Source organism: Strix uralensis, chromosome 11, assembly GCF_047716275.1.
Source record: "Strix uralensis isolate ZFMK-TIS-50842 chromosome 11, bStrUra1, whole genome shotgun sequence".
NCBI lineage: Eukaryota > Metazoa > Chordata > Aves > Strigiformes > Strigidae > Strix > Strix uralensis.
Window position 1 is genome coordinate 7838088 of NC_133982.1, and position 14757 is coordinate 7852844.

The window sequence follows — 14757 nt, forward strand, 5'->3', positions numbered from 1 at the left end:
CTTCTTAGGGGCGACGGAGCCTGCGGGTCCCGCAGCCTTGCCCCGCGGGAATCCTGCCCTTTGCGTAACAGCGAGACACGCGCAGGCGGACGCGCACCCGCACCCACACAAAGGACACGAGCACTTTCCGCCGTTTCCAAGACCCAAGCGTTTGCTGCTTGGAGGCTGGAAACGTCGCTGCTCTCAAGCGGCGAGACTGCGGCCATTTCACACCGTTTCTGGTTTTCGAGATGGGTCCTGATTCCACCCCCGCTCCTCCCCAGACAAAGGAAGGGCAAGAGGCACCGCCGGGCCGGGCTCGCCCGCTCCCCGGCAGAGCGAGGGCGCCTGAAGTACTTTTGGAAAACTCGTGATGCGTATGGCAGTTCCTACCGCGCGGGGAGGGGGCCGGGCCGGGCCGGGCCGGCTCCTTTTGCCTCGGAATTGCGGAAAACAGTTCAGAGCCAGGGAAGGAGCCGAGACGCGAAGGAGGGCACGGCTGGAGGGACGAAGCGGAAAGGCGGCTCACGCGAACGGCAAACCCGAGTTTCCCGCGGGGAGTCGTTTCTGCTTTCGAGGAAAAGAGAAGAGAGGAGGGGGGGAAGAAACGGAAGGAGGGAGAGGAGGGGAGGGAGGCGAGCTCCGAGGAAACTTCGGGGGAAGGGGGACGGCGGAGTCCGTGCGGGCGGCCCGGGTCAGTGCACCGCCACGGAGTGCAGGGCGGGCGCCGGGCTGGTGAGAGTCTCGCTGGGGGTGGCCGGGCTGCTTTGGCTGGTGGCCGTCTGCGAGGACGTGGGGCTGAGGGAGGGCGGCGAGTTCGAGAGGATGGTGGGGATGGGCGCGGGCAGGGCGGGCAGGGCCGGCACCGCGGCGGGGGTCGGCTTGATGGGCACGGGGATGGCCGGCAAAGTCTGCCCCCCATGGCAGAGCGGCTTGATGGGCACGCCGTAGGCGCCGTACTCGCTGCTGGCCATGGAGATGGGGGTGGCGGTGTCGATCATGCCGGAGCTGTACATGTGGGGCCAGCCCGTGCCAATGGAGCTGCCCACCGTAGTCAACTGGTTGGGGAGGGGGTAGGCGGCCGGCATGGGCTGCATCGTGGAAAAGGCGAGGCCCCCGGGCATCTTGTACTCTCTGGCGATGATGTTCTCGATGGCGAAGGGGTGCTTGAAGCTGGAGGGCTGCGACACGCCGAGGTTGTAGGTGGACATCTGGGGCAGGTGGGTACCGGTAGCAGCCAGGGCGCTGAGCCGCAGCTTGGCCTGCTGCTGCAGGTACTGCGCCGCGTCGGCCGGCTTGCTGGGGGCCAGGTGGTCCGACTTGACCACCTTGAAGCGCTTGCGGCGGCGCAGGAAGCTGCCGTTCTCGAACATGTCCCCGCAGCTGGGGTGCAGCGCCCAGAAGCTGCCCTTGCCTGGCTGGTCGGGGCGGCGCGGGATCTTGATGAAGCAGTCGTTGAAGGAGAGGTTGTGGCGGAGGGAGTTCTGCCAGCGCTGCGTGTTCTCCCGGTAGTAGGGGAAGCGGTCCATGATGAACTTGTAGATCTCGCTCAGGGGCAGCATCTTCTCCGGGGAGCTCTGGATCGCCATGGCGGTCAGCGAGATGTAGGAGTAGGGAGGCTTCTGATCGCTGTAAGTGTTTCTGCCCGGGCGAGGCATCTTCGCTAGGGGACCGGCGGAGATCTGCAGAAGGGCAGTGACAAGGAGGGGGCCGGGGTGGGGGGAGAGGGGTGAGTCCGAGAGGATTTGCACCGACACCCGGCCGGGGGGGGCAGCGGGTGGGTGTGGGGCCGGGCTGGAGGAAGAGGAGCACGGCGGATCTCAGCCCTCGGGGGGCGGGATGGGGGCAGGGGAAACCAACCCGGAGCTCCGCGCCGCCGGCGGGGGAACGGCGATGTGCCTTTCTCCCAGCCCCGGCCTCGCTCAGCCTGGCCTCCCCGCAGCAGCCCGCTCCCCCAAAGTTACTCTAGCGGCAGCTCTGCCTTCTGGTCTTGGCGAGGAGGAGAAGGGGACCCCCTCCCATCCCACCCCATCCCGTCGCCTCGCCTCGTCTCCCACCCCACTCCATGTCAGTCCTGCATATGCCCACCTTAAAGTTGCGGGAAGTTGACAGTCCGCATCCGGGACGCAGCTGGGAGTCCGGGCTCCTTCCCACTCCGCTCCTCCGGCGTGTCTCTCGCTCCTTTCCCGGCCACTCTGCTCCCGTTTAGTCCCGAGGAGGCAGCGAGCTGGCTTGGTTTGGGGAATCCTCTTGTGCACCCCTCCCTTCTCCTCCGCGGGCTGAATCAGCTTCTTTTACACCACCGGCAGCTGGACTGTGGCAGGGGCTTGTTTGCTTCTCTGCAGCCGCGATGAGCTAAGTAGTTGCCTCCATGTCCTTCCTCTAACCATCTGATAGTTTTATGTGGTGACATGAGCAGAAAAGACCCCTGTAGAGGCGCTTCATTAATGTGCCACTTCTTTGCTATCATATGACAATCGCCTTGGGAGCAGGGGGAGGGGAGCGGGGAGGAGGGGGCTGGAGAGAAAGGCATAATCTGGTTTCATTTACACCTATTTACATGGACACCTTGGGCCAATGGGAATCATTTCCATTTGAAGACAAGGCGAGGGGTGAAAAGGCTCCGCCAGCGGAATTGCGGTGCGATGGTACCCGGTGGCTGGGGGGGGCGGGGGGGGGAAGGTATGCACTAACCTCTCTGTGGACTTTGCAGGAAGCTTAGTCTGCAATTCACACTTACAAATGGAGGTACTGAGCAGTGGGATGTTTGACATGGAAATTGCTTGGCTGTGGTATTCTGTTTGTTCTGCATTGTTATCTGATTTGTATTGTTGGCTAACTTAAGGCGAGCCTTTTTCCCTGTAACGAGAGACTTTCTCTTTGCCAGATCCGCTCTCCCCGAGCGAAGGGTCTTTCGAGGAGAGAAAAGATCGGGGCTCCTCCGGAGCCGCCCCGGGAAGTTTGCCGCCCCCCGCCGCCCCAGCCCGGGCAGGACCTCTTGCTCTGGTTCCGCGGACCTGTTGGTGCAAAGCCGTGGGAGTCGCCTTAAAATACCTGGCAGCGGCCGGGCTCCTGGTCCGCCGGGCTGTGCTCGGCACCCAGCTGCCCTCCACGCCGCTCGCCTGCTCCCGGGGCCGCGGGCCGCGGCAGGCAGCGCCGGGGCGCAGCTTGCGCGCCAGCCGCCCGGCTTCGGGGCGCGGGGAGCCCCGCGGAGCTGCTCCGGGGCAGCCGGGCCGTGTCAGCGGCTGCTGGGCTAAATATCATCAACCTGACGCCTGCTGCGGGATTTCCGTGATGTGTCTCGGGCTGTTGGCGTGCCTGCGTGCTTCTCGGTGCACACGTGTGCGCGTGGGAGCAGGCGAGGCGTGGATCTTCCCCGGGGGCCAAGGCCCGGTGCCGGCACGGCAGCCCCACTGCCAGCCGTGTGTCCTGGGGGCAGGATCAAGCCCAGGAGGTCCCGGGCTTGCCCTGGAGCGGGAGGGAAGTTTGTATGATGTGTATTCCCGAGGCTGCGGTGCATCCTGTCACCCTAGAGCCAGAATAAAAAATTGTCTCGGGAGCTGCAAGCCCTGGGAGGAAGAGCCTTTGTGGTGAATACACATCCACTCCATTAACAGTATTTTCGGAGTCGATCAATAACTCACCAAAACGTAACTTAAACACGATGAATTTAGGAGATTAAACAATTTCATTAATATTGAAATGGCTGCTGAGGCTGAGCGCGCCCGCTTGAAATGCAGGCGCACGTTTTTCAATATTAACAGAAGTACTTGAAGAAAAGAATAATGTCACCTTCTTAATTCAGCAAAAATAGCTGGGGTGGGGGAGGGCGCGCCGCGCCGGCTGGCTCCAGCGCGGGCTGCTGCCGGGCGGACTCTGCGGGAGCGCTGGGGCTCCTCGGAGGGACGGTCCCCGCCGAGCGGGGCTCCCTCAAACCTGGCAGCAGCTTGGAAACGCATTGCACACTGCGGCTGCCTCCGACGTCGTGGGTGTTAAGCTGCGTTCCCCTCGTTCCAACCCGCCTGCCCTCGGTCCCATCTAATCCCTCTCTCTCGGGGCAGGATGTCGTTTAGAGAATAATGGGCAAATAATTGTGTTTCTAGGAATCCGAGAAGCCGACCTCGGCCCCGCGTTGCCGAGCTAACGAGCCCTTTCGGGGGGAGACCTGCCGCCTGTCACCCCCCTTGCAGAGAGGGGCCCGGGGGCTGCCTTGCTCAGTTAACAGGCTCCGAGCTGCTTCGGGCCCGCCGGGTGGGCAGGCAGGCAGGCAAGCAGGCGGGCTCCAAACTTTTCGCGGGGGGTAGGAGGTGATGAGCCGAGGGACGTTTGTTAGAGGGTAGGAAAGACAGTGCTCTGAAATGAGGACAGATTCCTCCCAGCGTCCCCTAGGACACAGGGCAGAAGGCTTCTCTTTTTGTATTAAGAACTCCCAAATACGTGGCTTTAATGGACACCTCCGACACCCCCCCACCCCCCAAACTTATAACACCCCTCAGGTCGGGTTTTGTCTCTCGGCCCAAGTTCGCTTCTGGCATGCCTGTCACAAAGAGAGCTCAGAAACAGCACAGGAGTAAATAAAATTCACAGGCTGACAAATTGTTTTCTTCCTCTTTTTGCCGGTACCTTTTCGAAGAAAGAAAAAAACCAACCGCTGGCGCAAATGGGAACCCGCAAGCTGTAAAGTTAAAGAAAAGTCGACTTCCGTTGTCATTTGCTACTCCGAGTGCGAACGAGGTATGCCTCTAAGGCGCCCGATTTTTTTTTTTTTTTTTTTTTTTTTCCTCCCAGTGCAAAGGAATGTGTGAGCAGAGGGGTAGGGCAGGCACAGCCCTCCCGGTAATTGATACCCAAAGTTTCACCTCGTGTTAAGCACGCAACAGATGACAGACTTGGGCAATATAGGATTTAAATGTAACTTGTAGCATTTGCCTTTTACTCTGAAAGCCAACATTATGGAGGAGGGGAGGGGGCAAGTGAATCCAAATCCATTGTGCAGAAAACCAAAACAAATAGACACTTTTCTGAAGCCTAATTCAAATAAGGAGCTCAGGGGAAGTGTTGAGAAAACTGTATAAAATACACATAAGTCAATTATATCAATGTGCAAACCCAATGGAAATCTATTTCGTGCAATAGCCATTCAGCCCTTGCATGGAGCCCATCATGGACCACCTTTCTGCATGGAAGGTTCGCAATAGCCCCCTTTCCCACAAGCAAGACCACACACGTTTACAGATTTGGTAATAATTTATGCTAATTTTCCTCCATAAATCCACAATTCGCCTCAGTGGCAAGCGGGGCTGTTGAGAGAGGAAAAAGAGACAGAAAAGTGACAAATACAATATTGATTTTGAATCTTTGTGGCTGCAAGCAGGTGTGTAGCTTTGCAGAGGGGAGGAGTGGGAGAGGGGCTGTGGGGGGAAGCCAAGAAGTTTTCCAAGGATAGAAAAAAAAAAGGAAAAAAAGAAAAAAAATCCACTCTGTGTGAGAGAATAGCTCACAACCTTGTTAATATTTACAAACCAGTTGGGAGAAAAGAGAAGGGAGGGGGGAAGTACCAGCTTCTTAGGGTTTCCTAGGCTGCGAAACACAATGCCAGGCTCTGAGCAAGCTTCCCCCGTTTTGGAAAGTCAACTCCAGGCTGCTGGTTGTGGCTGCGTTTCGGCTAAGCCTCGCGCAAGATCTTTTTTTTTTTTTTGTAATGGTTCTGCTTCTCTTTGCTTCTCGGCGGCCGGGAGGGAAAAGGAAGCGGAGAGATTTGGGCTCTCCCGCTTTTCTGTGTGCTTGAATTCCCGGTGCGGTTTCCCGAAGAGCTCCGGCCGCTCTGGGAACGGCGGGGCTTTGTCCCACCCCACATTCTTCACCAAATCTGCCACTTTGGCGTGAAACTACTTAGCGCCCTTTCAAAAGGATTTTGTTCCTTTCGCAATGAGCCCTGAACAAACTCCCCCTGCCTGTCAAGGCTGGACTGAGAGCTGCTCCCCAAACCTCTACTCTTGAGAGCAACGGGACCGCCAGGGTTTCGCAGCGCCCTTTGTGTGGCCCGGGCTGGGCTCGGCGCTGCCGGAGGTGGGCAACGCGCCCCGCCGCCCCCGGCCCGGCCCGGCCCGGCCGCCGCCCCACGGCTCCCCGCCGCTGTCGCGCCCCTCGGTGCCCGCGTCCTGTGCGCGCCGGCCGCGCCCGCCCCGTCGGAGGTTTCGGCACCAGGGGCCCGAGCGGGCACTCGGCCCCGCTGCGCCTCCGCCGCCGGGCTGGGCGGCGGGACGGCGGCCCCCCGCGCCCCGGGACCCCCTCCCCTTCGCGGCCGGGCGGGCGGTGGAGCCCGAGCCCCGTCGCATCCCGGGAGAGGCAGCCCCCGGCACTGCCCGGCCTCCCTCTTCCTGGGACCGCTGCGGCGCCGTCCGGCGGCCCCGAGGGAGACGGGCTGGGGCGCCCGAGCTCCCCCGCGCCCTCCCCGGCCCGGGGCCTGTCTGCGTGCGAGGGCGCGAGTGGTTGTGTCGTGCGTGACGCCTTGCCGCGGGCAGGCGCAGCCCAGGGGCACGTGTGGGCCCGGCGCCGAAAGTTGGTCGAAACTCGAAGGCCTCCGCCGGCTGCCGCGGGGCCGCGCTCCGCACCCGCTGCCTTGGCGGGGCCGGGGCGGGGGCTCATCGCTAGTCGCTCCCGGGCCCCGCGCAGCCGTTCCGCTGAGACCCCCGCGCTGGAGCTGCCCGGCTTCCTTCGCCCCGCCCGGGGCGAGGCTGCTGTTCCCGCTCCCCGCGCCCGGGTCTGTCCCGGAGCGCCCGGTTCCCGGCCGGAGTCGCGCTCCCGGCGGGGGTCCTTTCCCTCCGCGCTCCACCTGCCTCCGGCGGTAAATCCAGGCGCGGGTGGGCGCGGGCACCCCCCCACACACACCCCCCCCGCCCCGGACCTCCCTGGGGCGGCTCCGAGGGGTGCCGGGGTTACGCGGGTCCGACATGCCGAGGGCGTGAGCCCGGGCTGGGCAGCAGCCCTGCCCGCCGCAGGGCCCGCTGCCCGCGCCCCTCCTTTCCCGCACCTGCCATCCCGCTCCCCACCTCCGCGGGGGCGCGCAGGTGCTCAGCCACCGCCTCAGCGCCTCTCCCCGCGCGTTTCGTTAAGCACTGTGCAGATTGCGCGGGTCCCAGCTTGAGCCTCGACGTTATTGCCCTGAGAGCCTGTCTTTGTGGTAAACTTCCCTTCCCGGAGGCGCTGGAGTATTTATCTACACGTTTGTTTATTTATTTATTTGGAGAAGTATCAGGGGAGGCCTCGCAAACTTTTTCTTTTGAATGTTGCCTTTTAAATAAATGTCGCATTTCAAGCTGCCCTCTCTTCTCTTTTTCGCATTGTAGGAAATATTGAAAATGCCACCTTAGTATTGAAGGGATTAACTTGCTTTTCTCCCAGCCCCTAACTCTGGTGTAAAGGGAGCAGTAGATCAACTGTATAATGTGTGCACTGTTTGGTCATTTGTACAAGCAGAACAAAGGTTGAGCTAAGCCAAATTGCATTGCACTTGTGAACCGAGTCCCAATTTGAAGTATCTTTTACAGCAGGGGGAATGAGAACAATTTCGTGTATGTCTAAAAGGGAATAACAAAGCCACTTTCTAGAGCATCTCAAAGTGAAGTAGTGAGGCGTGACATTCCCAGGGTGAGGAGGGACAAAGGCAGGGTCAGGGGGATGAAAAAGGGAATCAAACAGCCACTTTCACATGTCTGCCCTCAACTGCTGCACCTCTCCATAATAGGAAACAACTGTTGTAAAAAGGGGGATTGCTCCCATTCATTCAAAATAGCAAATGATAGCTAAACAACATTGTCAAAACCGAATCAACTTCTGTGCAGTACCACCCAGAAAAAGGTATTGTGTTTTGGTTAATAGCTGGGTGGAGCAAACTTGATTTTCTTTTTCTTTCTCTTTCTTTCTTTCTTTCTTTCTTTCTTTCTTTCTTTCTTTCTTTCTTTCTTTCTTTCTTTCTTTCTTTCTCTCTTTCTCTCTTTCTCTCTTTCTCTCTTTCTCTCTTTCTCTCTTTCTCTCTTTCTCTCTTTCTCTCTTTCTCTCTCTTTCTCTCTTTCTCTCTCTTTCTCTCTCTCTTTTTTTTTTTTTTTTAAAGGACTCTTCTTTCCAAATCAGTCAATTTCATAAACTTTATCATCAGCTTTTTTCCAAACCATGCTCATCTCGCTCACGCTTTCTCCCGCAGTCTGCTCTTGTCTTGGTGTTCCGTTCAAAAACAGAAAGGAAAAAAAAAAAAATAAGGCTGAGTCCCCTTCCCGCTGCGGTCAGAACTGCGGTGCAAAATCCATAAGCGATGTAAATCTTCCCTGAATTGCATGTCTGTGACGCCGGGCAAAACCACCTTTAAATGACTAAGTTATTACTTAGCCAAACATTGTGAAATGGTTTTTATGACGATTGACGATGATTTTAAATTGCATATCCACAAGAATAATGGCGCGCACGTTACGGTTATTTCCCCTGTTTAAAAGCAGATGTAATAACCGCTTGCGGAATTCGGGCTCGGGCAAACTTTAGGAGAAACGTTTTCCTCCATTGTGTGAAGTCTTTAACGAGCCGGGATTTAATTAGGGTCAGAACTCTGAATGCTTGTGTTCCTCTCCCGAGTGGCAGGGGGCATGTTTGCAAACAGCTCCGTAAGTTACAGCCGGAACGCCGCGGCGCGGGGGGGGTGTGGGGGGGCCGGGGTGAGTGTGTGGGCGCCGGGGCCCTCCCTGCGCTTCCCGTCCCGCCGCCCGCCCCCCGCCCCGCCGCCACCCACCGAGCTGCTCGGGGGCGGCGGGGACCGTTCCTGAGTGTGGGGCTCCCCTCCCCCGCCGGGGCCCCCCCGGCCTCGCACAAGGCGCAGCCCGGGCCCGCCCCACGGGGCAGGCGGCCGCCGGGGCGGGGGGCAGCGCCTTGCTCGCCCCGCCAGGAAAGCCGCGGGGCTGCCCGCGCCCTGCCCGTGCTGCGCCGCCGGGACCCGCGGGGACGGCTCAGGCCGCCCCTGCCGCAGCGGCTGGACGCTGGGCTGCGCGCACCGCGGACGGCCCGCGGGCGGCGGCTGGGCGCTGGGCTGCGCGTACGGCGGGCAGGGCGCGGGGGGCGGCGCGTTGGAGCGCACAGCACCGCGCAGCGCCGCACGCTCGGCGGCCGGGCCGGGCCGGGCAGGGCACCCTGGCAGAGAGAGGCGAAGCGCTGGCTGCGCGTCCCGAGCGAAGCGGTGTCCAGCGCTGCCGCACATTTGTTGACACCCTCCGCCTGCTCAGCTCCCCGGCTGCCGCCCTCACGACGCGAGCAAAGCTCCCGTCTTCCCATCAACCCTCAGCTCTGCAGCAAAAAACATATTAACCTTCTTTAATATTTCATTCCTGGAAGAGGTTCTTTGGATCTAACTTTAGAAAAGATTTCCCCGCAGCTATTTCTTCCCTTACGTTTTTTCTCTGTCTTTATTATCGAGCGATACTGTAGTCATACAGCATTTAATCAGCTAAAGAGGAAAGAGTTTGATAGAGGATTTTTTTTTTTTTTCCTTTGGCGAGGAAAGATTTTACACGGGAATAAAAGACATTGCGAATGGCAGTGGGTTTTGAGCTCTGAGAGCGAGGTGTCCGCTCTGTCGTTGAGGGGAGAGCCCCCCTGTATTTCTTCTGGTAGGAAGTATTTCCGCCTGAGTTTCCCCTCTCTTGGGCCACGACCTGTAAAACCCTCGCCCTGTATTTTGGGTGACGGCAGGTTCGGCCGCACGGCCGCTTTCTCGTCGAGACAGAGTTACGCTTTGGAGAAGCGCCCGCGGTAGCGGAGGGGAGCGCGGGCCCGCCTCTCCCCGCCGGCAGCCGCCCGGCCCCGCGGAGCTGTTGGGAGCCCCGCGCGGAGCTGCGCGGAGCTGCGCGGAGCTGGGCGGAGCTGCCTGGGTAAACTGCTTGTGTATTTCACATTATCATCCCGCTATCTGCAGGCAATGTAGATTTTCTAAAGATCTAATGAATAAACAACCAGCAAGTGCTGGCGGTGTAATTTACATTGTTAATGCCTACATGTGTATAATAAATATGCATTTGTATGTCTTCAAATAAACTCTTTTTAGTTTCTAACCTGTGGTGATTTTTAAAAAAGCTGTCTTTTCCAAGAAACCAATTTTCCTTTTCGTTTCCTGAGCTGGTAGGGAAGGAAGAGAGCTAGCAAAGCGCTTTACGTCTGCTTTCCAGTGAGAGAGGGGGGTGCGCGGGCCTGGGCGCAGCCTGCGCGCTGCAGCAGCCCCGGGCGCGGCGGGCGCAGCCTCCGCCCGCTCCCCCGGCGCGGGAGGCGAAGGCCGCGGCCAGGCAGCGGCAGGCACTCCTTTCTCAGTGCGACTTGCCACGCTTTTAACAGCAGAACAATTTAAATGTACAATATTAGCTCACAGTATTAGTCTGGAGGTGCAAAGAACAATCCATTCAGAGACCGAGCTTCAAAGGCACCGGATTCCCCTCAAGGAAAAGTTTACAAATGTGGCTGCTCCCTCCCTCCTTCCCTGCCTCCCCTCCCCCGCTCCCTCGCCGGAGACGAGCGGTTTTCCCTGAACGCCTCTGTAGAGGGCATCCCTCACCAGATTTCTCCCTGCTCGCCGTGCGCCGCGCGCCCCGGTGCTGCCAGCGCGGCCCGGTGCTGCCAGCCCGCCGCTGGGGGAGCGGCTCCCGCCCGCCGCCGCCGGGGGTCGAAGCTCGCTGTCGCTCCGCGCCTTCGGGCCGAGAAGCCTGGCGCTTCGCAGCCCCGCTGGCTTCACCCTGGGAGGGATAAAGATTTTCTCCTCATTTTTCGCTACAAGCCAGGTGCCACTTTCTTACACCGCTTGATGGCAAATGTCTCATCTTCAGCGAGCTGGATCTGGCATACATTATTTTAATTAAGTCTATGGCGATTTACTTTCCTCTGAGATCCATTCCACGGTGCAATTAGGAACGTATTGGTGCTAGCACATATGAATATTCAGGAGAGTGTCAATTAATTAGCAGACAGAGGAATCTCATTATGGTGCTCAAAACCCTTTTAGTGCTAAGCAGAATTAAGGGGGCATTTGCCAATGTGCTGGATTAGTGAATATTTTACTGCGCGCTCATTTAACTTCATTATCATAGCACTTACGCTACTCTCTGATTTTATTAATTAAATTGCTCATTAATTTATCCAGAAAGGGGGATAAAAGTTTTATGACGCCACAGCACTCGCGTAGGCGTCTTAAAAAGCCAGCCCCTGCCCTGCCCTGCCCTGCCCTGCCCCGCCGCTCCTCTCGGCTGCGCTCCGCGGAAAGGCGATTCCCCGGGGTTGGCGGGAGGCCGGGCAGCGGCAGCGCACCCGCTGCCCGCGCTGCCCCTGCCCGCCCGCAGTCCCGCACCCAGGAAATTCCTGGTGCATTTTTATCTCCCCTCGGCCCACAGATGAGTGTAACGCGGCAGCGAGCGCTGCTGCGGCGGAGGGGAGAAGGGTATCGCTGGGAATTTGAAGCGCGGACCTACGGGTTTCATCTTTTTTCCTACTTTTCTCAGCATCTGGGGAGCGGGAAAGCCCACGATGCGATTAATCCCTTAATCTCTACACAAAGTGCCGAGAGAAGAGGAATAGTCTCCTCTTTCCTCGTACGCTGGCCAAAATCAACCGCGACCTCTTTCCGAAGGGACAGAGGTGTCACCTGAAGTGTCTCGCTGGGGCGGGGCGGGGAGCGCTTCCCCGGGGCCGGCAGCGGGGAGCGCGCAGTTTCTCAGCGCAAACAGGAGAGCGGCGAAGATCAGAAGGCAGCGAGCAAGATTACGCTCATTTTCTAATTAGGCAATACTTCAATTCTCATAATTTTTCCAAGGAGCATTGTATTAAGAGCAGCTATTTAAAAGAAAATGTCCGTGGGATATTGTGCTTTGCAAAAAACAAACAAAAATTCCCTCAGAAATGTTTAATATTAAATATTAATCGGATTTAAATTCAATAGCCGTATCTTGCGACAGTTATAGATGTGCGGGAAGCTATAGATAATCAGCCCTTGTGCATCCTCGCACAGGAGGGATCGACCCGGTGTCAGCAGAGGCTCCGCGGAGGAAAGGGAGACCGATGGAAATGTGTTTAAAAAGTCACCTCCTTTTCAACACCGAGCGCGGAATTTGCCCGAAAAGGTTAGAAAGACAAATATTAAATCTGCCTTCACAAAGGGAGCCTCTAAATAGATCCGAAATTAATATGCATGTAAAATTAATTAGCTGCATTTCATGACATCAAAATAAGTACCTGGGAAACAAGAACACCTTCTGGGCATTTGGCACCAGATGCTAGAATTAGAGTTAATTGACTAATTACATAAATTAGGCATTAATTTTACAACACATCAAGTATAAAAGATATCTCAATTAATTGTGCGGAGAGGAGCAGGTTAAAGGGGCGGCGGGCAGCCCGGCCGGGCGGGCGCTGCGAGCGGGGCCGGGGAGCCGCGGCCGGAGCCGCCGCTGACGCCGGGCGGCCCTTAGCGCGCGCGCGGGCAGAACCCGAGTTCATTAGGACCAATTACACGCCTGAAGATGGATTAGGTCGTGCCAGGGTGCGGCGGGTCCCCGCCCGCCTCTCCGCCCGGCGCCGAGCCAGCCCTCCTCCGGCGGGGGCCGCCGCCCCGCCCCGCCGAGCCGGCCCGGGACCCTTCGCCCGGGGCAGGGCCGCGCTCCCGGCGTTGGCTCTGCCCGCTCCGCTTGGGGCTCCGTCGCAGTCGAGCCCCCGCACCCCCGATTCCTTTATGCTGGGATCGAACTCAGTTCTGGGCTGGGTCTCCTCCCAGTGAAGTGAACCAGATTCTCCCGTTACGTTGCGAGAGCAGCGTTAAATTGCAAATAACCCCCTGAGGTAAGCAGAGCCGCGGCTCCCTGCTCTGCGCCCCCGAGGTGTGGGGTGACGCTCTCCGTGGGCCCAGCACCCCGGAGCCTCCCCGCCTGTTCGGGAGGCCGCCAGCAAGCTGGGGAGCCACCTCCAATGCTGCCTTCCTCCCCTCAGAAGAAAAGGAGTGTCCAGTTTCACCCGACTGTACCCAAAAAGGTACCAGGCTATCTGCGGTTTGATGTGTAGCTAACAATTTAAGCACGAGGGTGGTTGCGTTAAAATGCGGGAAAGATTTTGAGCTAATGGGAATAATTACCTCTTAAAAGCTTAACATGGCAAAATTCAAACCAGTAAGGGAGCTCTGGGGACCAAAGAAAGCCATGAAGCAAGGAGTGGAAAAGGTTTTCATACTGCAAGTATTTTTGGGGGGGGACTAGCAGGTGGTTTGCATTGACACTGGGATTTGCTGAACACCACAAAGTAAAGAAACAAGTCCTGCTCTGCAGTGTTTGGCAAGGGCCGGGTCTGCTCCAGCAGAACAGGAGGCTCATGTCAGGCACCAGGCAGGCTGCAGGGAGGGCTCGCTTCTGCCTGTGGGGGCTCTGTGGGGATCTCCACTAGTTTTTTCCATGAGTTTGCCTTACTAACGGAAAGAAAATTTGGCTTCCCTCCCCCTTTGTAAATAAATATTCCATAGGAAGTGGTCTGGGTGCATTCATAACAATATAGCCTGGCTGCTGATGGGCTAGAAAACAGATGAAAACCTGCCACACGTCTATCTTTTTATTGAGACAAAATGTTCATTTTGATGTGGCAGTTTTGTGCAGTTGCCAGATGCTGAAGGTACTTGAGGGAGATGTTGACAAGTGGATAATTGTCAGCAGAACTAAAACAGACACTTTGTTTACAGTTGAGCATGATTAATTGAGAGTAAATAAAACAGCAGCTCTGTTCATAAACTCTCTCAGCAGCTCAAGTTCAAAACCAGGCACCATACCCCTGAAAGGAAGGCACTGAACCTGCTGTCGCTTTCAAGGAAGAGCTCATATGCAGGGGTCAGTAATAGAGCTCGATAATTAGAACACACGGTGCAATGGGGCAGCAACCTCTAGGTTTCAAGCCATATGGTTTTCAGCTTGCTTTTTCTCTCTGCTGTTTTTTTTTTTTTCTTTCATTTTGGTTTACATGGCTGGATCACAAAGGGCTGTGGATCACACATTTATTTAAAAGAAAAAGTTGTTCATCTGAATGATGGACACAGTTGACATGTTCAGGTAAAACGAGGGGACAACAGTGGTCTAGGATACTTCAACAGTAAAATATTAAGTGATGCAGTTATCTTTCTTCCCGCATTGTAACTTAAGGTTGCTATAGAATATTTCATGCTTTATAATGTAGTGAGCAGCACAGATTAGTGCTGATGGTCAGTAAACCCCAGGTGTACTCTGCAGGTTTTTTTGTAAATCAAGGTATGTTTCTATTTCTATCTCATGTAGCAGTGTATATTTACCCAGAGTTGTACAGAAGGTGGCATAGTTAGTATCCAAGTGATACTTGCGCTGCTCAGACTAGACAGATGCTGCAGTTCAACTGGAGAGGGGGGGGGAAATAGCATTTACCTATCCAGAATTGCCCAAATATGTTGTTTGTGCATCTCTTTCTCAAAATTATCTTCCCCCCTCTCTCCGTTGTGCTTTGATCCACTCTGAAGCCACTTCCTGTGAATCATTCTTTCTTTAATGGACGGGAGCCCTACTGAGAGACTGTTGTAGCAGACAGCTTAGCCTTCCCAGTGTGTAGCACACTTTAAAGTTATGAGCCTGTTAATCTACATTCAAACTTCCTGCCTTGGTCCTGTCCTTGGGTGGCTAGTAGTTTAAGAATAGCATATCCATGTGTATACCTGTTGCCAGCGGGCATTCAAGTGACTGCAAGTGTATTGCAGCTGCT

The 14757-nt window shown here is 56.7% G+C and overlaps 1 protein-coding gene across 1 annotated transcript; it reads right to left on the minus strand.

The window, feature by feature from the left end:
* Positions 1-674: 674 nt before the first annotated feature.
* Positions 675-1637, minus strand: FOXB1 (forkhead box B1). Its single transcript, XM_074880640.1, has one exon. It carries the CDS (start codon positions 1635-1637, stop codon positions 675-677), a length of 963 nt encoding a protein of 320 aa, XP_074736741.1.
* Between the last annotated feature and the right edge of the window lie 13120 nt (positions 1638-14757).

What these genes read in the sequence shown, in the direction of transcription:
- FOXB1 (XM_074880640.1), bottom strand. Translation starts at nt 1,637, where the DNA reads ATGCCTCGCCCGGGCAGAAACACTTACAGCGATCAGAAGCCTCCCTAC.